Below are 27,123 nucleotides of genomic sequence, written 5' to 3'. Positions count from 1 at the left end.
ACAGGATTCAGAACTGCCTTAAAGTAGGAGGCAGAGGGTGGTGGTGGTGGAGGGTTGCTTTTCAGACTGGAGGCCTGTGATAATTGGTGTGCCACATGAGTAGGTGCTAGGTCCACTGCTTTTTGTCATTTATATAAATAGTTTGGGTGTGAATATAGGAAGTATGGTTAGTAGGTTTGCAGGTTACACCAAAATTTGTGATGTAGTCAACAGCAAAGGTTATGTCAGAGTACAACAGGACCTTGATCAGATGTTCCGATGGACCACGGAGTGGCAGATGGAATTTAATTTAGTTAAATGTGAGATGCTGCATTTTGGCAAAGCAAATCAGGGCAGAACTTGCCGAACAAAGAGATCTTGGTTCATTATTCCTTGAAAGCGGAATCGCAGGTAGATAGGATAGCGAAGAAAGTATTTGATACACTTGCCTTTATAGGTCAGAGTTAAAAATCACATAACATCAGATTACAGTCCAACAGGTTTATTTGCAAGTACAAGCTTTTGCAGCACTGCTCCTTTATCAGTAGCTAGTGAGGCAGAATCATCAGACCATAGGTATCCACCCCAGTCCAACACTGGCAACTCCACATCATTTATACGTCAGCCCATTTACTATAGGCGTTGGTAGGCGATGTTGCGCTGTACAGGATATTGATTCGGCCACTTTTGGAATACTGCATTCAATTCTGGTCTTCCTGCTATAGGAAAAAATGTTGAGAAACTTGAAAGGGTTCAGAAAAGATTTACAAGGATGTTGCCAGGGTTGAAGAGTTTGAACTACAGAAGAGACTGAATAGGCTGGGACTATTTTCCATTAAGTGTCAAAGGCTTAATGGTCACCTTATGGAAGTTTATAAAATCATGAGGGGCATGGATTTTTCCCTAGTATAGAGGAGTCCAAAACTAGAGGGCATAGATTTAAAGTGAAAGGAAAAAGATTTAAAGGGGACCGAAGGGGCAACCTTTTCACGCAGAGGGTTGTCTGTGTATGGAACGAGCTGTCAGAAGAAATGTTGGAGGCTGGTACAATTACAACATTTAAAAGGCATCTGGAAGAGTATATGAATAAGAATAAGGATTAAACATGTTTAGAGGGATATGTGAAAAACAGGACTAGATTAATTTATGATAGCTCATCAGCATGAATGAGTTGGACCGAAGGATCTGTTTCCATCTCTCTGACTCTATCACGGTATCTCAAGTTCCATTTCACACTATCCATCATTCAAAATTCAGAACTGCTAAGTTTTAAATATAAAATCCTTATTATCTGAAATTAAAGACTCCCACATATCTAGAATATCACCATGTCTACAAATCCCTTGACTTTCTTGCTGTCTCAGAAATGCAGTCAACATAATCAAAGACCTCTCTCACCCCAATTATACGCTCTTCCAACCTCTTATGTCAGGCAGAAGATGCAAAAGCTTAATCACACTTACTTACAGATTCAAGAACAGTTCTTCCCTGCTGGTTTTAGAATTCTGAATGGACCTCTCAAATTTCAGATTGAATGCTGACCTCACTCTTTGTGCACCTTCTCTGCAGCTGTAGTATTGTATTCCTCCCTCTGCTCTATTATCCTTTTGCACATTGTATCATCTGATTTGTCCATACTGCATGCCAAACAAAGCTTTTCACTGTACTTATGTAAATGTGACAATAATAAAGCAAATCAAAAAAATCAAATGAAGTTCTACTGCCCATAGTGTTAGATGCATTGGTCAGAGGGAAATGAGTCTGGGTGGGTTACTCTTTGGAGGGATGGTGTGGACTGGTTGGGCCGAAGAGCCTGTTTCCAAAGTGTAGGGAATATAATCTAATCTTTCTAAAATTTCATAATTTACAAGTTGGTGTGATGATACTATGGCTTTAAGAGATGCATTTTGTCCTTTTTTTAATGAAGAAAGTTTGAGATCAGAGGTGCCGATCAGTCTGCTTCAAAGTCCATAAAGTAAACAGCTTGTGAGGCCTTGGGGTTTTTTCCCTAAGGTTGGAACAACAGGAGCTGCCTGAATCGGTGGGGTCAAACTCCTACAGAGGCAGGATTTTTAGTTTTTCGTTAGCAGTTGCTGGGGTCTTGAAGTTGCAGTGCATCTCTCCATGCAACTCTCTTGATACTTTTCCTCCTGGATTGGAGGATTGCCTGTGAGACAATCTATTTTACTGAATTTGCCTTTTCCAATGTTGTGTGTACAGTATGTTACTACAGTAAATTGGAACAGTTACTGTTAGTAGTTAAATAATGTATTATATGGTTAAGTTTTCTAATAGTTAATAAAGTGTGTTTTGTTTCAAATTTTTTAATTGAATCCCTAGAGTGTGGAAGTAGGCAATTCGGCCCATTGAATCCACACCAACCCTCCTTAGAGAACCCTCCCAGACCCACACTTTACCTGCAACCCTGTATTTCCTAAGACTACTCCACCAAGCCTGCACATTCCTAGACACTCTGGGAAATTTAGCATGGCCAATCCACCTAACATGCCCATCTTTGGACTGTGGGAGTAAACCAGAGCACTCGGAGGAAATCCACAGAGACACAAGGAAAATGTGCAAGCTCCACACAGACAATTGCCCAAGGGTGGAATTGAACCTAGGTCTCTGGCACTGTGAGGCAGCAGTGCTAACCACTGAGTCACTATACTGCCCAAATTTGGTAGTTTAACCAATCAAATTGCATTTGGTACTTGCCTTTAAAATAAGAAAAATTAGGACCTAGGCTATCTTCTTAATATATTTTGAGGAGATTTGATTTGGTCCATAACATTAGTTAACCTTACTACTCCCAATTGTATTCACACTCATTAATGGTAACACAGAACATGGTAGCATGTACTTTAGAAGTAAAGATAAATTAAGTGAGCCTCCTGCTGTCCCTCTTGTGCTTTCTCACATAACTGTGATAAAACTGTAGCGAGATAAACTAACATCAAGTTAGGTTTCATAGTTAAAGAAATTTAGACTAAAAAGAGGCACATGAACTTTTTCCACGGACATTGCAAAAACCTTGCAAATTTTGATCATAGAAACGAGAGATAGAACCTTTCCTTATCTCTTACATTCATCTCCTTTCCTCCCTTAAACCAAATTTCAATTTCTGATGTTTGTCACATAAACATATATGTAAAAGAACATTAACAGGTATGCTGAATTTACAGATAATAATCATTTTTTCTTAAACTCTAGTTAAATTAAAACAAACTGTTTCAAATAGTTCAAGCTGGAGTTCTGCCACATAGTTTTAAGATGTAGGTTAGTTCACTGAGCTGAAAGGTTCATTTTCAGACTTTTCGCCACCATACTAGGTAACATCATCAGTGAGCCTCCGGTGAAGCATGGGTGGTATGGCCCGCTTTCTATTTATGTGTTTAGGTTTCCATGGGTTGGTGATGTCATTTCCTGTTCTTTTTCTCAGAGGGTGATAGATGGGATCCAAATCGATGTGCTTGTTGATAGAGTTCCAATTGGAATGCCATGCTTCCACGAACCCAAAGAAGCCTAAAACACATAAATAGAAAGCAGGCCATACCACCCGTGCTTCACAGGAGGCTCAATGATGATGTTACCTGGTATGGTAACAAAACATCTCAAAATGAACCTTCCAGCTCAGCAAGCAAACTTACATCCAGAACCTCAACCTGAGCTACAAATTTTCTCCAAACTCGCTAACATAGTTTCAATTCTAAAGCTCATTTCTTACAAAACAAACTGTTCTCTTGCCACACTCACTCAGAAAATTGTAAAACAAGAATAACAGACAAACCAGTAAATTTACATTTTTTTTTAGATTTTTCTAATTCTGATCATAATATGCTACATTTGGTGGAACTTCTGCTCCCTTGAATGGTGCGGGCACTGGAGAAATAGTTTTGAAAAGTTCAGGGAAAATGGAAATTTCAGTTTCTTACCACTAAGGAAAAAAAAATCCAGTTTTCCTCTTAGGAAATGCAAATTCAGGATCTCTCTAATGAGCAGTGACTGTTTTATTTCCATGCATTTGTATCTGACAAATACCTAAACTCAACTCTTTTCTATGCAGTTCCCAATTCTCCTCTCCCTCACCAAGAAACTAGAAAGTGCCAATTACCAAAATGAAGGTCAGAGAGTTAACTGAAGGCAACAGCTCACCACTTACTTCTCTGCCTTCACCATTATTTCCCTGAATGTTTAATAGACACTGTCCTCTTCCAACCATTATCCACACTAATTGGCACCATAAACCACCAGCTTTATCATATCATCATGGTTGCTTTCAGACCAACTCACACACTACCTCAGCCCTTCAGGACTGGAGCTGGAGCTCAGGAACACCTATAACTTGCACATTTCTGCCAGGTTCACTTCGCATGCAGTAACATAGACACATCAAATGCAACTAAACAGAATGCATTTTATGGTTTTTAGCTTATTTTCATAGCAGTTATTCTGCATTTACATTGGAGGCTGTCATCTTCTGTGGCTCACATTGCTGTTGTTGTGGGAAAAACCACCAGCCTCGGAGTCAGAATTGGGGTTCAACGACAGTGTTTATTGTACAAGGAAATATCGGAGGTCCAGGGAGAGAAAGACACCAACAGCCCAGTGGTCAGCTGCGATCTTCTCTCAACCTGGGACACGTCAAGATACTTTTATACATTTTGTGATATAATAGGTCAGTGATGAGATTATTGTCTTTGTAACATAGTTTGCTTATTGAAAACATTGCAGAATCGTTGATAGTTTTGGTGCAGTCATTGTCAGTTCCAGCGCAGCCTTTGTTAATTTCAGCGTACTACAATGCTGTAGTAATGGGCGCTAATCGCAATTCCTGAGAAGGACGATTACTGCAGCCCTGGCTATTAGCACTTTGCATTGAGTCTGTATCAAACTGTTAACATTTCTATCAAAGGTATCGGTTGGACCCAGACACTTCAGCAGGCAGTATACGCAACTCATGTATACTGTCTACTTCACCCGCCCTTAAACTAATCAACTAGATTGTGAGTGCATTGTGCTGGCATTCTGGTGGCCCCCGGGCAGTATCTGTGTTTGCTCTGTGTTTGAACCTATTGTTCAGTGACCATCTTGTGTCCAGGTGCCTGGTATCACCCTGCCCCATGCCATCTCCCATTTCACTATTTAGCACCAGAGGAAAAGGCAGTCATGATTCAGAGCATTAAACAGTCCTTGAAGAACATAGAGAAAGTAGGAACAAGCGCAAATGGAACTAGGAGGGCTAAAAGGGGCTACGAAACATCCCAGGCCAGCAGGGAAATGTAGAATTCCAAGGCGTTTTATACATATATTAAGAGCAAGAGGGTAACTGGGGAAAGAGTTGGCCCACTCAAGGATAAAGGAGGGAGGTTACATGTGGAATGCAATGAAATGGGTGAGATCCTTAATGAAAAATTTAAATCAGTTCTCATTAAAGAGAGGGACATGAGGGATGATGTGGTTAGGGAAAGGTGTGTGAATACTCTCGGCAGGTCAATACACTGATGGAGGAAGTCTTGCGTGTCTTGAAACATATTAAGGTGGACAGGTTCCCAGGGCCAGATGGGATGTATCTCAGCATAGTGTGGGAGGCAAGGGAGGAAAAACAGATATCTTTGCAGTCTCTTTGGCTTCAGGCAAGATTCCAGAGGACTGGAGAACGGCCAATGTTGTTTCATTGTTTAAGAAGAGAATCAAAGATAATTCAGGTAATTACAGGCTGTGAGCCTGGCAACAGTGGTGGGGAAGCTATTGGAAAAGATGTTGAGAGACAGGATTTATTTGGAAGTGAATGGACTTGTTAGTGCTAGGCAACATGGATTTGTGAGAGGAAGATCATGTCTCACCAACTTGAGTTTTTTGAGGTGGTGACAAGAATGATTCATGAGGGAAGGGGAGTGGATGGTGTCTACATGGACTTTAGTAAGGCATTTGATAAGGTTGCATAGCAGGCTTTTCCAAAAGATACAGTATCATGGAATCCAGGGTGAACTGGTCGGATGTATACAAAACTGACTTAGTCACAGAATTAAAAATCACACAACACCAGGTTATAGTCAACACACTTATTTGGAAATATTAGCTTTTGGAGGGCTGCTCCTTCATCAGGTAGCTAGCTGATGGAGCAGCATTCCGAAAGCCAGTACTTCCAAAAAACCTTGTTGGACTATAACCTGGTGTTGTGGGATTTTTAACTTTGTCAACCCCAGTCCAACACTGGCACCTCCTCATTTTAGTCACAAAAGACAGAGATTAGTAGTGGAAGGGTGTTATTTTAGAATGGAGATCAGTAATTGGTGCTGTTCCACAGGGATCAGTATTGGGATCTTTATTGTTTGTGGAGGAAAAGGTCTGATTAGTGAATTTACAGTTGACACCAAATTGGTCAAGCCCTATTCCTGATGAAGGGCTTTTGCCTGAAACATCGATTTTCCTGCTCCTCAGATGCTGCCGAACTTGCTGTGCTTTTCCAGCACCACTCTGGTCTAAACTCTTTTGCAAAGGGACATCCCACAAAAAGGTACGTAACAATTGTTTTCACTACCCCAGCCACCTCGACAAGAGTACGTGGAGAGGGTGACACAAAAAATCTAAGAAGGACTTTTCTCACCATCGGTTAACTTACACCTTGGTGCATATTTGAAACTTCTGGCTATGACACCTGTTGCCAAATGACCCTGAAAGTTTGTTCGGAGAAGCATCTGACAGGATTTGTCATCTCCTTTTCCCACAAGGGCTCAAAGACATTAAAGTTGACCATGGTTTTATAGATTTGTGGTCAAACTTTTTCTTCATAAATTTCCCCAGTAGGGACACAGACAATGGTATAGTCCATAGCAATGTAGCATTCCATAACAGTGTGACCAGACCCATCCCTTCCAACACCACGATCAGGTAGAACATCAGAGTGTACTAACATATTTTGTTTATATACTGAGGGATCATGCTTAGATTGATGCAATTCCATACAAAAAAAATGAATGTAATGTTGGCACTTATCTCCCTTTCATCTTGAGATTTGTGCCCTGCAAATATAATTCATCTTCAACCTTTAATTAATGTTGAAGCTGGATTGGGTGTCATGTACAACAACACCAGGAGCACTCTGCAACGAAAGACCAGATTCTCACCTGCAATGGAGGGAATGTTGCTCCTACATGTCATTTTTGTTTGACGATAGCAACTCTTTCCATCCAAATTTTAGCAGATGCCGTCATCTCTCAGCAGCACTTTTCAAATTGGTAATGCCATCTGTGGGATGGGTGGGGATCTTTCCACATGGAAGACATAGCTAAATGTCTCCAAAATTTCCCCAGTGAATTCAGGTAATCTAACCCAACAGTGAAGAGGACAAAACCCAGTTTCCAAAGAACAGGACCTCACTCTTGCCTCAATTCTCCTTCGCTCCTGAGGCCAGTTCAAACTGGGTTGCCGATGGTAACCAGTCTGAACACTCAACAACGGATCCCAAAGAGGACTGTATCATCGCCTGTGCACAAAGCGGCTTTAAGCCTAAAACCATCTGTGAACCTTAATTCAGCGAAGAGACCAGGAAAATCCTGACTTCATTGAAAATTCCTGTTCTACCAGGGGCGCAGATCTCTCACCTTCAGTCCGAACAGTTTGGGGGAGTCGCTGTTTTTCCTTAAAGAGATCCCAATCCATTGTTTGGAAAAACATATTTATTTTTAACTGTTTTGCCTAAATAACAAAATTGATTCCTGATGAAGGGCTTATGTCCGAAACGTCGAATTTCCTGCTCCTTGGATGCTGCCTGACCTGCTGCGCTTTTCCAGCAACACATTTTCAGCTCTACATAAAATACTCAATTTGGCCTAACAAAACAGCTAATCTATATGAACGTACATGGAATTGTGTAGGTTAGATGGGCTTCAGATTGGTCTGACTGGTTGGGACAACATCGAGGGCCGAAAGGCCTGTACTGCGCTGCAATGTTCTAGGCTCTATGTAAACGCAAATCTACTCAGTCACACACAGTGAAGCCTCTCGCACCTTCAGGCCAACGACGCCATACCGGCAAGAGGAACTCTCCCCACTCCCTTCATCAGTCCTCCGAGTTCCATCGCCTCCCCGCCTGGGAGGACCCGGCCCTGATTAACACCATCAGTCGGTCAGGGCTAGGCCTCTACGCATGCGTAAAAAGGCCTCCCTCGGGGAGGCGGGTGACTGGGGAGGAAGGGGAGCGCATGTGCAGAGCAGGCTTGTCGGAGGCGGGTGACGGGAGAGGACGGGGAGCGCATGTGCAGAGCAGGCTTGTCGGAGGCGGGTGACGGGAGAGGACGGGGAGTGCATGTGCAGAGCAGGCTTGTCGGAGGCGGGTGACGGGAGAGGACGGGGAGCGCATGTGCAGAGCAGGCTTGTCGGTCGGCGTTGTTCTCTATCTCAATGGCGTTTCTCAGTCGTTTAACATGACCGATTACACCGAGGAGCAGCGCAATGAGCTGGAGGCACTGGAGTCCATTTACCCGGACTCGTTCACAGGTGAGAGGCCTCTGAACGGGCCAAGGGCCTTCGGCTAAGGAGAGGAGCGGGAGCTAGCCCCTGGGCCTGAGACTGAGCACTGCGGCTGGGGAAGGGGGAGACGGGGGTGGAGGAGGAGGAGGAGGGGGCGGGGGCTTTACTGGGGCCGGTTGGGAGCTGTCAGCATCTCAAACGGCAACCGAGTATGGTAGATAGAGCGACAAAATAGACAGGCAGGAGGCTGGAAGAACAGCAAGCCAGGCAGCATCAGGTAGTGGAGAAGTCAACGATTCCGGTGTTACCCCCCTTCAGGATTCTGTGGGGGTAGATAGTCTGGCTCAGTGTTAGTCTTCCCAAAACCGTCCGAGGATGAAGGTTTGGGAGTTCATGATCCTTTGTACATGGGAACATCTATATTGTAACACAAGAGTTACCTCTGGCGATAATGATGTGCGTGATTCAGTTTAATTGATTTCTACCCACGTGTGTAAAGGTAAGGTGTATGGAGTGTTGCAGCAATGAGCAATTATGTTCTGAAGCGCAACAAAATAAAGGGGCAGCGGAATGAAGCTTTCTCGTGAAAAAATTGCCTAAAAACAGAATAGCTGAGACATTCTATTCCCCCTTCATTAGTCTTTGCCTCGATTTTTTTTCATTCTAGACTGCAGTCTGTTTCCTCTGTTTGTGATTAATCTTAAATTGTAAAGCATCAGGCGTCTTTGTCAAAGATATAGGTGCAGCATGTCACATCATGCATGGCTGACCAAGCATCTCACTGTATAGATGTTCTTCCTCTTTTTGTAGTTCAGGTGTGCTGCAGTGTGTTGTGGCCCTTTTGAATAATGTCCTGATGCAACTTCGTTTGTGTGTGTTGTGGTGGTTGCTTTCATAGTTCAGGACTTGGTCTGTGTGTGTGGCTTTTCTGTATACTTTCGTGGTGAATTCTCCGTTCGGTGTTCTTTGCACCATATACAAGGTATTCAACAAAAACGAATACCCACGCAATTTCATTAGCAGATGCCTCAGGGAAAGACAACGAAATGAAGACATGCCACAACCCAAAGGACTGGCCACACTCCCATACATCAGGAGCATTTCTGAACTGACAGTCAGACTGCTGCAACCACTAGGACTCATAACAGCACACAAAGCAACAGCCACTCTCAGACAACAACTCACCAGGACAAAGGACCCGATACCCAGCATGAGCAAAACCAACGTGGTGTACAAAATCCCATGCAAGGACTGCACAAAACACTACATAGGACAAACAGGAAGACAGCTAACAACCCGCATCCATGAACACCAACTGGCCACGAAACGACACAACCAGCTACCCCTAGTAGCCATACACTCCAATGACAAACAACATTATAGGACAGGCCAAACAGAGAACAGCCAGGGAATTCCTAGAAGCATGGCACTCATCCACGAATTCGATTAACAGACACATCGACATAGACCCTATATGCCAGCCACTGCAGCGGACAGCTACTGACAACCGGAAGCGGCAGATTCAAACCAGTATAAATGCCGGAGGAATCAGCACAGAAGCGCTTCACAGGAGGCTCCCAAGCACTGAAGATGTCCCCTAGAAAGGGGACGAAACGTTTGCAAGAAAAACTCCCAGCTTGACGAACAGAACCACAACTACAAGCACCCGAGCTACAAATCTTCTCACAAACTTTGAGTCCCCTGGGGGTTCGGGAGAGGCCGCTGCTGCAGCCTCTGGTGTGTCCGGTACTGCACAGGAGTGTCCTCCCTGCTGCTGTTTGCTTGCTCCTTTACCTTTTGGCACTTCAAATTATCAACAAATATGTGTTCTTTAAATTTTTAAACTAATAATTCCTACACAAGTTGACCAGGGATGGCAAAAAAAAACCCAATATGCCTTGGCTGTTAGGCAGTGCCATCCATAGCAGTTCTACAGAATCGCTGCCATCTTGTCAGGTCCCGTGTTTGGATTGATTTATTAGAAAAGCAAATATCAACTTAATGAATCCCAGTGCTCCAGTTTCCTCCCACAATCCTAAAGATGTGCAGGTCAGGTGAATTGGCCGTGCTAAATTGCCCATAGTGTTAGGTGCATTAGTCAGGGGGAAATGGGTCGGTTACTCTTCGGAGGGTTGGTGTGAACTTGTTGGGCCTGTTTTTACACTGTATGGAACCTAATCTAAAAGAAGTGTATTTTGAAATGAAATCTGTAGTGTATTTTAAAGTTTTGCATACAACCCTGCAGAGCTTTCCTGTTGATCATTTACATTTAAATCCAGTTGAATCTCCATTTCTTGTTCATGGCTGTAACTCATTATGTTCGTGTGACTGTCTCCAGCTATTATGTTCCCAGCTATTGAGTTACACCTCAGTGGTGGTAATCTGGTCTAAGCAGCTCTGTCCATCTTCTTTGCATTCCTTTCCCCCCCCCCCCCCCCCCCCCCCCCCCCCCATCTCCCACCACCCCACCCGAAGTGCCTATTTCACATTTGTGCCCACTGTACATTTACTATCTTTCTTTATTTCATCCAATTTCTAATGTTTAAATCCAAAGTTTAATGATCCTCCCCACCTATGAGCTGAATCACTCCTGTTGCATATAATCTTGTGCAGCCCTGTCTGGATCTGAAAGAACCCTACCTTGCAAATATAGTAAAAAAATTGAGAACAATTCAAGGTGAGGACCTGAACTGATGAACAGACATTTCTTTGTGCTTGGTCCACCTCTCCAATCTCACTGTGGCTACCTTTTGCTTATCCTTTGTGCACCAACATAGAGAGGGCACTTAGCACTGAAGAATCCCCTAAGCTGCTGTCAAATGTCAAGGTTCTCCATTCTGACTGTTACTAAACCATTGCCATTACCCCAAGTAGAAATATCCCATTGACTCTGCTTGAAACTCCCAGGTAACCCTACCTATGCTGCTGCCAAACATTGGGAACCTTTGGCTTTTCAAAACTTAGATATCCTTGGCCACAGTCATCTTTAGGAGTTAACTTTTAAATCCCTTTCTGTTTTTGATATATGAGGCTTCCACTTTTAATCTCCCAGCTCACCTCAAATGTTACCAAAGCACAGCAATCACTATAACACTGGCTAAACCTCATAAACCTGTTTACGTTTGGCTGTCAGTTTCCTCTGCTAACCTTCTAGAAGTCAAGGGTGAAAAAAATGAAATGAACAATTCAAGTTAGGCGCAGGAGTCTGACTGCTCTGCCACTCATTAAGTTATTGTAGATCTGATTACTGCTCAACCACACTCACCCCAAGCCCAGTTCCCTTTCACCCACTTACTTTTCAAGAATCTATCAACCTCTGTTCAAAGTCTGCTTGCATCGCCTTTTGAGGAAGAGTTCCAAAGACTTATGACACTGCAAAAATAAACTCCCATCTTCATTGTCTTGTAGTATGTAGAATCTTGACAACGCTCTAGGATTTCAGAGATTCATCACCTCTGAGAGAAGAAATTCCTTCTCATCTCAGTCTGAAATGGCTGTGGCTTATTCTGAGACTGTTCCCTGGTTCAGGGCGCCCAAATCAGAGAGTACCCTTCCTGCATCTACCTTGTCAATCCCTGGAAGAATGTTGGATATCTGAATGAAATTGCCTGTCTTTACAAAACTCCAGAGAATATAAGCCCAGTCTATTTAATCCATCTTCAGTGGACAATTCTTTCTTCCTTAAGAATTAGCTTGGTGAGACATTTTGCACAGTCTACAATATTTGCATCTTTCTGTAAGTACAGAGATCAAAACTACGCCCGGTTCTCCAGTTGGAGTTTCACCAAGGCGCTACATTTATTGTTGTAAGAAATCTTTGTTCTTGTACTTACATCCCTTGTAATAAAGACCAACATACCATTTGCTTTCTTAATTACTAGCTGTACTTCTAACTTTTTCAGTGATTCATGAACTTTGACCTTTTTGAGTTCAAAGATTACTTCCGTGTGTGTGCAGTCCTTAACATATAAAGTCTAAATGATAACATGCACTGTTTGAAACTCAGCGCATGCACAACTCAGGTTGTTCTGCTATAGCGCAGACTTTGTCAGCGCGAATTGGCTATAACGCAGTTGACAAATTGTGGATGTTGTTTGGATAATGCCAACTTTCTGATGAACGGGTAGAGTAACTTTTTTTTAAATTAATGATCTTCCACAGTGCAGTTTTCTATAGCGGTTTTCCATAGTGTGATTTTTTAATAGCGTGAGATTGCAGAGAAATGCAACTGTCACATAATAGCAGAATGATCTATATGCCTGTATCAGCAAGCACTGCATACTATAATATGAAAGCGAAAAATGTTTATTAAACTGGTTTATTGGCTTACAAATGTATCTTATTTGAATGAAGTTATTATTAGTCTTTGGTCTATTCTACAGATACTAATATTTAGTTTTCTTCTAGTGGTGTCAGAGAATCCCACAAGTTTCACTATCACAGTAACATCTGACACTGGTGAAGATGAAGAAAGTAAGTGCCTAAATTTGGTTAAATAATGCTTTCCTGTGCTTTATTGGGTATTGCATTGGATTTCTTTTCATTCTGTATAGGTTTAAATGTAAAGCTTGATTGGTTGTCTGAAACCACATTTGTAATTGTGGAAATATAGAACACTATTGGCTCTTTTTAAGGGCAGTAGTTCAATTCGGTTCAGTAAATTGCTATGTTTTGGTGTGGACATAATTGAAAGCTTTTACAGCTTCATAACAAACTTTAATACTTTATCTTTGTTCTGTCTTAAGTAACTTTGCCTATGAGTGGAGGTTTTGTTAAGAATACACCAGGCAATGATAATTGTCTGCCAAGTTTAAAAAATTAAACCAGGCAGATTCACTGTGGTCAAGGTGTTACATTCAGAAATGAACTACAAAAGCAACAATGATGTTTTCCATTTACTTTGGTTTTCCTGTAAACTGTCCAAGGAGAAAATGCGCACTGCAAATGCAGGATATCAGAGTCAAAAAGTGTGGCGCTGGAAAAGCACAGCACGACAGGCAACATCTGAGGAGTAGGAGAATCAACGTTTTGAGCATAAGCTCTACTTTCCTGATGAAAGGCTTATGCCTGAAACATCAACTTTCCTGCTCCTCAGGTACTGCCTGACCCGCTGTGCACTTTTCCAGAGCCACACATTTTTACACTGCAAATTGTCCTGATGAGTACACGATTAAAAGCTTTTGACTTTTTTTTAAGGAACTCTGCAGTTCTGTATGACCAAACCAATCAACTTAAAAAATGGAAGAAAACAGAGGCCTTTGTAATGCAGATGCTAAGGCATTTGCTTAAAATTCCATCTACAGATCACAAGACAAGTTGGAAATTGCGAAAGCACCTTAAAAGATAATCCCTAAAAAAGGAAATGACTGTGTTAAAGGACAAAGTGGAAGACAGCAGAAAGTGTTCAACTTGAGGGTAGTTGGTGATTGTGATTGCAGAAGAGTTACATTGGATATTTCAGATTGGCTAACAAATATGTCTGACATACCATGATAGCAGAACTCCACAGATTAGGACTGGACATAGGCAGAAGGCTAAATGGGTTTCAGAACATTGGTAGAAATAGTGATCTTTATGACTGAGGTAAATGGGTTCAGAGGCAGGTGTAAAACCATTAGAGATTTTGAGAGTTTGATCAAATATATAAAAGTAGACTCAAATGACATGGTTCCTTGAGGAGATCAACAGAAAAGCAGATTTGAACGTGGATGGTGTTGTGACCACATCAGAGGCATTTGGGGCATCAATATGGATGAGAGATATTGCAGCACAGTTGACAAGCTTGATGATAAATGTTGAGTTGGAAGTTTGGAGAGGTAAAAATAGGAATTCTGAAGAGAGCAGGGACAAACTCCTAAAGATAGGAACAGTTTACGATATCGGCTGGAATGACGGCCAGTGGGCGGGAAGATGCTTGTGGAAATTTGATTAGTGTGAGGGGTAAACAAAATGAGCTTGTAGAACATGTAAGGGAAGAAAAGAAAGAAATGATGGAGAAATTTGAGTTAGATGGAAGTAGAAATGAGGAGAAGGGGAGGATGGAGCAGATACAGATGAATGGATGATTTTGTATTCCTGGGACAGGATTAAGCACGTCAGAATGCTGCAGCAGAGGATCAGCTTCAACTTTGGATGTTGACTTACACTGCTTGCAACCCCAAAAGGATCTTCTGAACAAATTTTGACAGGTTAAAGTAATAATTCCGACTTTTAGTGAAGTGTGAGTCCTAAACTCATTTGAAGCCTGATTCTAAGCATCTGCTTTAAAGTAAATTTTAATGATTTTTAATTTAAAGCTCCACTGTTAGATCTGATTTTGAGATTGGACAGCGCTTCAATTGTATTAATGCTCGCACGAGCAACCAATTTAGATGATTGCTCTATTTGGTTCTTTTGCTTGCGAGAAGCAATATACATTCAATGTAGGATCAGGTTGCTGCAAATAAAAAGATATACCCAGTGATCTTTGTTTGAATTACCTGGAAGCTAGGGAAGTCTATGGAAATCCCTCTGGCAATGTCATAGCCAGGCAGAGTGGACTTCTTTTGAAGCTATCTTTTTCTTTGGTATATATTAAGGTTGTTTTGAGATTCTTGTGTTTTCCCTTGAGTCATTGTTTTTCATTAATGATCACTTACAAAATTTAAGAGGTTGCAAATTGTGCAAGCTTGAACTCTTAAAAATATCTAATGGCCCTGTTCTAAATGGGGGATAATAGTAAAAAATGCTTTATGGCCCTAAACTATACATTAGAAATTTGTCTATTTTGTTAATCTCCCTTTCTCCAAATATGCTTCCTCACTGAAAATTTTGTATCCACTCTCAAAACCTCACCAGGATGTGGTTGCGTCTTTTTTGAGGTGGACGCTGCATGAGAGATTTGATTTAACTGTGTTGTAACACTCTGTCCCCATATGACATCATCATGATGTACTATTAATCTTAAATATAATAAGTATTCCAAGGACTTTATAACAGAAAATTTGATGCAGTGACAGAACAATTTAATCTAAGGATTCTTAAGAGGGCAGAATTAGAGGAAAGAGGTATCTCAAAGATTGTGGGACTGGAGGAAATTGCAGTGCCAAAGATGGGCAAGACCGTGTAGAAATTCAGAAACAACAATAAGAAAGTTAAAACGAGGATATTGTTTACTTAACTGACAGTGTAGATCAGCTGGAAGCGGAATGATGTAAAAAGGATTGAGAAAGTACGTGGTATGATATATTTGGAGAAAAGAAGATTATTAAAATAGACAAATTTCTAATGGATTGTGCTCATAAATCCCAAGATGAATACTAAGTCTGGACGTTTCACAGAAAATAACTTGGATATCTTTCTTCTGCTGTAATATTGATAATTCAAGCAGCAATTGTTTGTTTCTCTTGATAACCTCTTACACTAAATGTGCCCGAAACATAATTTTTATTGTTAATGCCTTCAAATCCACATGGCCATTATTCTTTATTTGCATTAATTTGGAATTATGTCACTGGTCAGAAATATTTGAGCATTTTTGAGAGCTCCTGGGTTTAGCTTTTCTACTAAAACCACAGAATTTTGTAGCACGTGTTCAATGCATCATGTTATATGGACTTTCTCAGTTATTTGTTGTCCCATTCACATACTTTTCCACTTAGCCTCTAGATGGCAGCTTACATCGTACACCATGCAAATAGATATGTCAGAAGATTTGCTAGTCTGTTTTTCGAAATCTGACTTAGATTTATTTTTTACTTGTACTGCAATCCCACTTTAGATTCAGGTCTGTTTTTGCCATTGTAAACCACTTCACGGTGCATCAAGTTGGCTGTAATTTTCAAAAAGTGAGTATTTTTGAGTTCCCGTGCACGCAAGAAAATTAATTGTAATGCTTTCAGTTATGAAGTTAATCAAATGCAGCATAGGAAATCATAATGTGTGTTATGTCTCAGTGTGTCAGAATGCTTTTGAAAGATGATCATCATATAATCATCAAATCGTGCTTGTGACATGAAGGTATAAATGTCTCAGACTTCATCTTAACTGTGAGTACAGATGTGTAGAATAACCAGCCAGAAAACATAGCTACTCTTTATTTTTTGATTAAAATCCAAATTCTTTCAAGATACTGTACATTCCTACAAATCCCTTTACTTAAAAATTAATGACACAAGTTTACAGACCTGTGCTGAGACTGTGAGAACTGTACTTCTCTGCCTCTCTCTGACTTTTTTTAAAAAACGTACATTCGGAGTTATTTTTACAAAACAAGAGGCAACCAAATGCTCCCCACAGCAGAACTATAAAGCTCTCCTCAAAAAAAGTGTAGCTTTAAAAAAAACTTGAAAACAATTTTCTATATCACTTGTGTACAATGGCTTATTGTTTTTTTTCCCTTTTTTAAATCAACAAAAGTAAGGGATAGCCCTCATGCTGTCAGCTTGCCTTATTTTGCATGAACTCCATCAAGTGCCTGAAGCCTGCTACAACAGTTCTAATTTTTTTAATGGACAGTTTGAAAAGGATTACAACCCCTTAATGGCACAGCAGTAAGGAAAATAGGGAAAAAGGAAAACAATAGGGGAGAGAAGCAAACCAGAAAAAGGAACAACTGCAAGAGTTTGAAAGACATTAACCAGGGATGCCTGACAGTATTAAATATGTTCCTGTGAAGATGTACAACCAATGCCTGGTAATTTGGTGGAGGCGGGCTCAACTGAAGCATTCAAGAGGGCATTGGATAGTTTTATTTTTAAGATAATGGTGATATGAGGAACAGGCAGAAATTAGGCACAAGATAATCAAGCCAGTGCAGGATATCATATCTGTTGTACTAGGGACATTTGGATCAAGGTGCTTGATAGCTCGCATGTGAATCTACATATTGACCAGGGATGAATCATGATCTTCACTGACTTATGAAAGCATGTGAGGCATGCGATATACATAAACGCTAACAGTTGAGGGAGCATCTTCATCAAAGATGTTGCATTCACTCCTTGGGACAAAGGTGCTAACAGACCAATTCAGAGTTTATGAAGAAAATTCCATCCTTGTGTTAGATTACTTCTCTCAATTTCCTGTTTGCTGATTTAATATATTGATGCTTATGATGACCATTATTTTCCATTTATTCAATATCCTAGAACAGTTTGTCTTGTAACAAAATGCAGTTCACAGCGAATTCATTTCAAGATGTGTACTAAGTGGAGAATGACCCTTATAATGTTGTCACCCCACTATCCATATTGAAATGGTTATATTCAAATTCACAGCATATGCTTTATATTGTCAAATCAATGTTCAAACGTTGAGCAGCAAAATATGATTGGTGCATTGTGTTACTGCATTTCCATACATCACCAGTTGAGAAAGGACTACTGTCTTGGCACAGTTTATGCTCAGAAAGCAAGTGTGAGCTGCCTTGTTAGCAAGGTCTTAACAGAAAGTCTTAACTGTTCCAACATGCACAATCTTCTTCAAACCTTAACTTGTGCTACTGTGCAAGTTATATAGGTTTTGTGATCTGAAAAAAAGTAGAATATGCTGGAAAAACTGAGTGGAACTGGCGGGATCAGTAGATTTGAATTGAGTACAACTCTTCTTTAGTTTGAAGCACTATATCGATTTATTTTCTAGGTGCTGCCTTACTGCTGAGCTTTTCTAACATACACTCTTTTTATTTCAGATTTGCAGTAGTTTTTTTTTGTTATGATACTGTAATACTGACTATTAAATTCAATAATTGTTTTTTTACAGCCGTTGAGGCAACAATTCAATTTACATATGTAGAACAATATCCAGATGAACCTCCAATTTTTGAAGTCATTGGGCAAGAGAATGTTCAAAAGTCTGATGTTGCAGATATAATAACGCTATTAAATGAACAGGTAAGTGAACGAGAGAAACCCGGGAAAGATGCCTGGTAAATCATTGTGCAATTCAGCTCAATTGATGAAAAATAGCCAAAGTATTGCACTCCTGTGAGGGCTGATTTTCTGTGTATTATTTGTATGAGATTCTTGGCAAAACTAGAGGATTATAAACAAAAATTTACTGTGAATGTTCCATCGTGAACAAAAGGGAAACAACCCATTTGTGCTATAAAATGTCAAATTTAAAGCAGTAGTACAAACTATTTTGATCACAAAATGTTATGCTCCTCGCCCGAGTAATGAGCCCCTTTAAAATAGATCGTTGGGAAATAGTGGGGTTGGGTCTTCACTTTCATTGTCCCGAAACTCAACAGGGCACAGTACATAAATACAGTGGTTACAAGAGCAAACCAGAGAATAGGAATAATGCAGTGAGTAACTCATCGCTTGACTCCCCAAAGCCCCTCTACCATCTACAAGACACAAGTCAGGAGTGTGATTTTATAGTTTTATAGTTCAAAATTCTTTCATACACATTTTGCAGTATTATGCTAATCATACGTGCTGCCATCTGCTGTCTTACCAGTTTGTGAGTAGATTAGAAGGATGAATGAATGGCAAGTAAATCACTTCTGAAAGAAAAATCAAACAGGATCAAATTAACTAGGAATGAAGATGGCATTGAGTATTAGTCTTTGGAACTTGATTATTTTCAATAATTGAATTTTCTTCCAAATCTGTTTCACTTTTCAGGCTTTGCATCTGGTTCATGATAGTGATCGTTGCCCTTGGTTATATTCTGTTCTTTCATCATGTTCTTACACTGTGCATTACGTCTTTCTCGCAGATACAAGAAAATATTGGGATGGTAATGATATTCACATTGGTGACGGCCGTACAGGAAAAATTAAATGAAGTTGTGGATCAAATAAAGTTCCGCAAAGAAGAGGAAAAATTATTAAAAGAAAAAGAAGCTGAAGAAGTTGAAAAGGTTTGAAGAACAGGATGTGGATCTGTACACTAACTGATCCATATATCTAGGCCAAATGTTTAAAATTATACAGATACAGCTTCATACCACAAGAACATCATTTCTGTTAAACATATATTTGGTTTCTTATAAAACAATTGATAAGATCTAAACAGACAGCTACCAAGGATGCTTGTTTTAAATGTTTTATCACCGTGGTATCAAGTAACTAAATTCATCAGTTCATATGCAATTTTTGAACTTGAGTCCCAAACCCACTTTTAGACTTCGAAATTGAGTGATGCATTTGAGGTTCAGTTTACTGTCTTGGAATTTTCATTGTCTCAATCTCTTCCCTGACATACCTTTTCTCTGGTCTAGCTGCAGTATTCCCAATTTCAGTCATATTGTCATAGTTCACCTGTTAATCTGCAGTATCAGTTGAGCTATGCTTTGCATTCCTTGTTCCCGTACTAAGATTTTCTGATGTAATACTGTTCTTGCAGTTAAGCCAGGTCTATGGTCTGTAGAAATTCTTTATCACTTCCTGATACTTTTGCTTTATCATGTTGTTATCTCTGTTTCTTATGCCTTTCTTGTGTATGCCAAAGTATTTTGGTTTACAACCCACTAATTTATATGTATTTGTAGCAACTAGGATTTTTATAGTTAGTATAGATGGCTAAAGAAAGGGAATTTGAGAATATGTTTGTATCTGGGAATTAATATACCACTGTTAAAAGCTGCGATTGTTGAAATATCGACCACCAGTGATGCATTAAAGGGAACCATATATTGTAAGCCAGTACGAATAATAGTTGGTACAAAATTTAAACCTAGAACAATTCCTTTCTGTCTGCACATATCCTTTCATCCACCCACCCCCAAACACCACCACATAACTTTTAAAAAAACTTGTGTGTAATCACAGCAACCATGATATACCAAACGAAGTCACACTGACCAGCTTTGCACTTGGTCTTAGTGGCAGGACTTGTCCAATTACCTTGTCACAGTAATCTGTACTTACAAGTCAGGTTGTCCAATATGTTAACAAACTGTGTACTGTTCATATAAGAATATGTGAAGCAGAAGTAGCTACACAGCCTCTCAAACTTGCTACTCAAATTTCTTATTGAATAAGATCATGGCTGATCTATTACTGTTTTGAATTCCATATTCCCATTTATTACTGATAACCTTTGATTTCCTTGCCTAAAAGATATGTGGACTTAAATTGGTGAACAGGAAGGCAGAAGTTCCAGTGGCCATGACTACCTTATGTTTTATGTGGCTCATCATTTGCATTGTGAAGTTTCACACACACGCTGACTCCCCCACTGGTATATAATATGATGCAATGGAAACGATGTTCTAGTGCAATATGTTTGAAGTCCAGAGCACTCTGTCTTTCAACATTTCCCCAACAAATCTATGCTAAGCAAACATAAGTGAATCAGAATATTTTCCCCACTACTCCATTCACTCTACCATTGAGTTATAGCTTCGTAGTTGTGTACAAGGTGAAAATATACATATACTAATGTTCAGATTCACTGTGACAAGCACTAAATTGCAGTGATTTCCATTGTGAACTTTGGCTGAGATAGCTAATGCTGTTTTCAAATTTGTTCTCCACTGCTAGCTCTTTATAGTGATAGTCGGTGGGAATATTTAAAAAAACTGATCAGATTTTGAACTGTGACTGAGTTATACCCTTGTTTTTAGCCTGATCTTCGTGACTTTCTTTAACATGCATTAGATCATAAGAATTAGGAGCAGGAGTAGGCCATTCAGTCCATCAGGTCTGCTCTGCCATTTGATACAATCATGGTAGATTTCATCTCTCTCTCAATTCCATTTTCCTGCCTTCTCTCCATAACTTCAACCCATTACTAATTAAAGATCTGTCTATTTCATTAAATTTACTGAAGGTCCCAGCATCCACCACATACTGAAGTAGTGAACGCCACAGACTCATGACCCTTCAAGAGAAGTAATTCTTCCTACCTCTGTTATAAATCTGCTATCCCTATTTGCAAACTTTTACTTTTTCTTGATGGGTCTGCAAGAGGAAACTCTACATCTACTTTGTAAATCTACTTTAGCATCTTGTACACACCTCGAATTAGATATCCTTTCATCCTTCTAACTTCACAGTATAAACCTAAACTGCCCAATCTCCCTTCATAAGACAAACCCCACATTTTGGGAATGAATCTAGAGAACCTCCTGTGGACTAATTCCAATGTAACTACATTCCTCCTGAAGTAAGGAGATTAAAATTGTATGTTGTACCCCAGGTGCAGTCTCATTCATGTTTTGTATAGTTGCAGTAATGCTTCCCTGTTTTATACTTTATCTCTTTAGCAGTAAATGCCAGAATTCCACTTGCCTTCCTTTATTACCTCTTGTACATGATTACAAGTTTTGTGATTCATACACAAGACACTCCGGTTCCTCCGCACACAAGACTCAGGTTTTTCCTCCACTTAGGTAATAAGCAGACTTTCTATTCCTCTGACCAAAATGGATAACCGCACAGTTAACAAGGTAAACTTCATCTGCTAAATTTTGACCTTTACCTAACCTGTCTATATCCATTTGTAAATGTCTTATTTCTTCATTGCAACTTGCTTTCCCACTATTTTAATTTCCTCTGCAAATTTGGCTGTGGTACTTTACATCCCCACATCCAAATCATTCACATGGATTGTAAATAGTTGGGGTCTGAAGACTGAATTCTGTGGCACCCCACTAGGTACATCTTGCCAATCAGAAAAAAAGACACATTTATCCTGACAATCTGCTTTTTGTTGGTTAGCCAATCCTCTATCCAAGCTAATAAATTACCCATAACTCCTCGTGAATTAATCTTTTTTGTGGAAGTCCAGATATACTACATCTGCAGAATCACCATTATCCATTATTCTTGTTACATCTTAAAAGACCTCTAGCAAGTTAGTCAAACATGATTTTGATTTATGCTTCGTAAGACTCTGAGACTGTATTTTGGTTCTCCAAATGTCCTGTCATTAATTAATAATGAATTCTACCAATTTCCCAAAGATCTGTAGTTTCCTACTTGCTTCCTCCCTCCCTTTTTGAACAAGCATGTTATATTAATACATTTTTCCAAGCCACTGGAGCCTTTCCTACATCAGGGAATTTTTGAATATTCTAGTCAATGCATCAATTATCCCTGGAGAGAAGATGCACTGTTTAGTTACGAGGTTAATATGTTGCAATGTGTGGATGTGTATTATCAAATTCCATACTACAGCTGATTTAGTAACATAAGGGATAAGTCATTTGGCCAATCAAGTTTACTCCTTCATTCAAGTAGCTGGTCTTGGCTGGTCTTCTACCTCAGTGCAGTAAATTGGTACTATCTCCATTTCCTTTAATTTCACTAGCCTCCACAATCCATTGTGTTTCTTTCTTGAGCAGCGTCAGTGTTTTGAGTTGCATAACTCTCTGAAGGTAGCGAATTCCACAGATTCATGATCTTTTGAGTGAAGAAATTCCATCTCATCCTTGGCCTACTCCTTCTCCTGAGACTTTGTCCCTGGTTCGAGAGACTCCAGTCAGGGCAAACATCCTATCTACATTCACCCTATCATATCCTTATCTTTCAACCTTACCTCAAAAGTCTAGGGAGACAGACTCTGTTTTCTTAATTAGTTCTCAAGATAATCCCTCCATCCCAGGAATTAATCTGCTGAACCTCTGTTGCATTCACCCTATGGCAAATATATCCTTTCTGAGATAAAGAGACCAAAACTGCACACTCTACGCCAGGTGCGGTCACACTAAGGCTGTAAACAGAAGAACTTTTTATTTATGAACTCCGATCCCTTTGAAATGAATACCAACATATGTTTGCACCCTAATTGCATGCTGCACCTGCCTGCTAACTTTTTGTGACTTATGGGTGAGTATATCCAAATTCCTTTAGAACCCATGATTCCTAACCTCTCTCAGAAATATCCTGCCTTTGTTTCTTTGACCAAAGTGGATGGCATTAAATTTATTTGCATCATATTCTACCTGCCATCTGCTTGGCCGTTCAGTTGGCCTTTCAAAGTCCCCTTGAAGTGCCCTTGCATTCCCACCCAAATTGGTATCATCAGCAAATTTTGAAATGTTACAATTTGTCCCCACATCTAAAACATATATAGACTGAGAACAGCTATGAATCCAGCACTGACCCTGTGTACCCCATTAATAACAACCTGCCATCCTGAGAATGTCTTGCACTCTCTCTGTCCCAACCACCTCTCACTACTTCCCCACCACAACAATTCTAATGTGCTTTAACCCGACAAATTAATATACTAAAAGCCATCTGAACGTCCAAATACACCCCATCCACTGATCTTTCCTTGTCTGTGCTTCAAGTTTGTCAAACATGATTTCCCTCTCCCAATTTTACTATCATTTTATAAATATCTGGTTATCACATCCTTTATATTAGCTTCTAACATTTTTCCAACCACTGATGACAAACTGACAGATTGCTCCTTTCTTAAACAGTGGGTTATATATCTGCTATCTGTGTATTTAAGCAGCTGTAGCAAAGTTATAAGAATAATATATCCTTGCACCATTTGGATAAAGGAATCAACTCTTCGTTGAAACTTTTGTGCACAGTTCAAAAACAACATATTCAGTGACTGTAATTCTGCCATGATTTTTAGTTTTGCTATCCGTAACATTTTTCGTTCCCTTACTGAATTGTAGATATCTGATTTACTCACTGGAATCCATAAATATCCTTTTTAAAAGACTTTTATTTTCTGCACATTCTTGTAGGCAGTTTTCCATGGTACACCAGTTACGATTGAGAATTTTTTGTCATGGAAAGCAAAATTTGATGCGGAGTTGGCTGAAATCAGAAGAAAACGGCAAAGAGAAGAGGAACAGGCTGGAAAAGTTAAATTAACAGGTATGTTAGATATGTTGGTTTTGAAAATGAATGCAGCTTAATATTAAATGTCTTTTTCCTCTAATTGTGATATCTGTTTTCATCTTGGTTTCTTCATACAATATTGGGTATGTGGATACTTTATGTAAAATCTGAGGGTGGTAGTTGCCATCTTGTATATGTTCCCTAAGAGATAATATAATCAGGCTTCTCTAAACATCAAGGTTTCTCTCGGTGGCCACCAGTTGGTTTGTCATCAGATTTAAAATGCGACTTCAGTGGCTTACTTGCTTTCTTCTGCACCTTACTTCATGCTAATACTGTCTTCTTCACCTGTAAACTGGGTTATCCCACTTACTCTTGTCCAGACTTTCACCCTTCACAGACCTCTTTTGTTGTTGCAAAACTCTAGCTCCATCCTACACTGCACAAAGTTCCACTTTCTCTGGCCTTCATAAACTTGCATTGGGCTCCCAAGTCTACAAATTAAAATGTTTATGTTTAATTGTTTAATCATTATGTTTAAAGGCATATTGTTTCATTCCTCCCCATCTTCCTACTCCCCAGTTCTCTCACCTATCTTTCTCAAACTTCCAGTTTCTCTTTTGCTGTGTTTCCCTTCCTCTCTTGAATTCTCCTTCCCTCACCATGAGGAATATACGTTGACATGGTGGAAAGGTTTGCATGCAGCTGTGACTGAGATAATAAATGTCAACCATGGAAAGCCTTGGTGCAAGGCAGGAAGATGCTGTGATCAAAGTCAAATATCTTGAATCGGATTGACACTGGAATAAATGCTTTCCCTCATGTCCTACTATCTAAAAGGGATTTGAACTACCTAAATAACTTACCTCCTCTTTGGTTATTCCCTCAGTTGCCTATGTAATATTGAATTATTTCCTCAAGCCCCTTTCATTTGCACTTTCCTCTTTGCCTCTAAGACCCTTAAAACTTAGCTGTTTGTCCAATCTTCTGGTCACTCGTGACTCTTCCTGACCCCTTTTGTGAGGTGTCCCTGCGTCACCGAGTATTGATAAAGTCTGATTGTGTTTAATGATTTCAAGTTTAATGCTTATTTTTAAAGTTTTTTGTTTTACATTTTAGGGAAGCAACTGTTTGAAACTGACCATAACCTTGATACATCTGACATTCAGTTCTTGGAAGAAGGTAGAGCCCATTTTGTTTTCGATTTTATAATGCTGTTCTAATAACCAGTTCACTGGACTGATAGGGTTAGCGCTGCTAAACACTTTGCCTTGCCAATTTCAAATTTCAATGTATGTTGTTTAATATATATATAGTAAGTAACAGTGCAGTTCTTAACCTTGTAATTTTCTAATCATGAAGCAATGAACTAGGGCTGGAATTTATTAACTCTTTCTCGGCTTGGTTTTGGTGGAGTGGGATACTGAATACAAAGACTACTCTGCCCAACATCTTCCTTCCCATCCCAAGCTGTTCTCCATAATACAATAGTTGGGAGAGTGCTGAATTTACTGAACTGCCATGTTTAAGTAGTTTAAAGTGAATTGAGTTTGCTGTCCAATCAATTGACATGTATAATTTGCTATATGCTGAGTGCGCAGTGTGTTAATTGAGGTCAGGTTGAAAGTTGGGGGGGGGGGGGGGGCGGAAGAAAGTAGAATTTATTCAAGGATACCCTGTGTGCATCAGGGCTACCTATGCAATTTATACTCTGTTTGTTTCTTGCTGCCTGCCCTCCAAAACATGACCACCACACCCTGGGTTCTGGGGTCCCTACCTACTCCTAAAAGCTTAGGATGTAACTGGTTCTGGCAATCATCATTCTTGTGCTCCTTTGTACAGTCGTGGCAGTGTTCACTGCTGAGCTCTGACACTACCAGGGTGACTAGAGCTGCTAGCTAATCAGATTGCTCAGCAACTCTCAAAAATGAGTATTCGTCCCACTGAGGGATGGTTCAAATTCACATAGGTTAATCGCCTCTGGCATGTTATAGCTTCATTTGTCATTTTCTGTTCCATCAAGTCCTGAATGACTACTTTCCAGTGAATGACCAAACCCCCAAACACATCCAACACCTGCAGAATCTGTCCCAGTGTTCTGTTTAAATTATTACAATTGCACACAAAAGCTAGTTTATGGATTTTTGCCTTTCTGATACTTTGGAAGTTATGTATGATTTTAAAAATTATGCTTGGTTAACTGGATACTTTGGAACCTTTGCAAAATTATTGCTACTTCACTTGACTTTAATTGGATTGTGATTAAAACTACTCTGTCTATTTACAACAGGCAACAATGTGGAAGTTGATGAATCCCTGTTCCAAGATATGGATGATTTAGAATTAGATGACGATGATGATGATCCAGATTATAATCCTGATTTAGGAAGTGAAGAAGACTAAGTCAATAAAAATTATTTTGTAAAAAAACACCATTCACAGTGGTAGAATTTGTACATCATTGAACAAGGATGAAGTCACAGCATCTGTGACTTTTTGTACTGCAAGTAGCACGTAGTGGTCATAAAATATGAGCTTTTTGTGCCCACCCTCATGTATACTTCCATATGTATTCAATAAATTTTTTCCAAAACAAAACTATTTTGGATTTAATTAGAAATGCTTTTTGTTTGAAGTGATTCTCAAAAATTAATTTATTCTATTAAGCAGATTTGAGCTAGCGTATTTTGAGAAGATTTGTAGCTCAGGTTGACATTCTGGATGTAGGTTTGCTCGCTGAGCTGGAAGGTTCATGTTCAGACGTTTCATCACCATACTAGATAACATCTTCAGTGAGCCTCTGGGCGAAGCTTCATCCGAGCTCATTAATCGCATGCTTTTTATTAGCCAATAAAAGCTATTAGCATCTTGTCATAACATTATTTTTGATCTCCCAAAATATAGTACTTATAGCATATAGTAGTAACTTTATC

At 39.7% G+C, this 27,123-nt stretch overlaps 1 protein-coding gene and 1 long non-coding RNA gene across 2 annotated transcripts; one reads left to right on the top strand and one right to left on the bottom strand.

Annotated features, from left to right (window-relative positions):
• Positions 1–465: 465 nt before the first annotated feature.
• LOC132805806 (uncharacterized) lies at positions 466–8,108 on the bottom strand. Its single transcript, XR_009640956.1, has 2 exons — positions 7,990–8,108; positions 466–698 (listed from the first exon to the last, which is right to left on the bottom strand). It is a non-coding gene; the product is annotated as an uncharacterized LOC132805806 (long non-coding RNA).
• A 150-nt stretch (positions 8,109–8,258) lies between these two features.
• On the top strand, positions 8,259–26,788 carry rwdd1 (RWD domain containing 1). The gene is made up of 7 exons (XM_060821074.1): positions 8,259–8,478; positions 12,859–12,924; positions 18,193–18,323; positions 19,156–19,299; positions 24,094–24,226; positions 25,310–25,372; positions 26,481–26,788. Exons 1-7 carry the CDS (start codon positions 8,340–8,342, stop codon positions 26,591–26,593), a joined length of 789 nt encoding a protein of 262 aa, XP_060677057.1. The 5' UTR covers positions 8,259–8,339; the 3' UTR covers positions 26,594–26,788.
• The last annotated feature ends 335 nt before the right edge of the window (positions 26,789–27,123 follow it).

This window comes from Hemiscyllium ocellatum, chromosome 3 (genome assembly GCF_020745735.1).
Source record: "Hemiscyllium ocellatum isolate sHemOce1 chromosome 3, sHemOce1.pat.X.cur, whole genome shotgun sequence".
Taxonomy (NCBI): Eukaryota; Metazoa; Chordata; class Chondrichthyes; order Orectolobiformes; family Hemiscylliidae; genus Hemiscyllium; species Hemiscyllium ocellatum.
Note: the sequence above shows the minus strand (reverse complement) of the source record. Positions and strands in the feature narration are given on the sequence as shown.

Coding starts and splice junctions, on each gene's coding strand:
- rwdd1 (XM_060821074.1), top strand. CDS start 8,340: ATGTGCAGAGCAGGCTTGTCGGTCGGCGTTGTTCTCTATCTCAATGGC. Junction 12,925..18,192: donor CACTGGTGAAGATGAAGAAA/GTAAGTGCCTAA, acceptor GTTTTTTTACAG/CCGTTGAGGCAACAATTCAA. Junction 19,300..24,093: donor AAGCTGAAGAAGTTGAAAAG/GTTTGAAGAACA, acceptor ACATTCTTGTAG/GCAGTTTTCCATGGTACACC.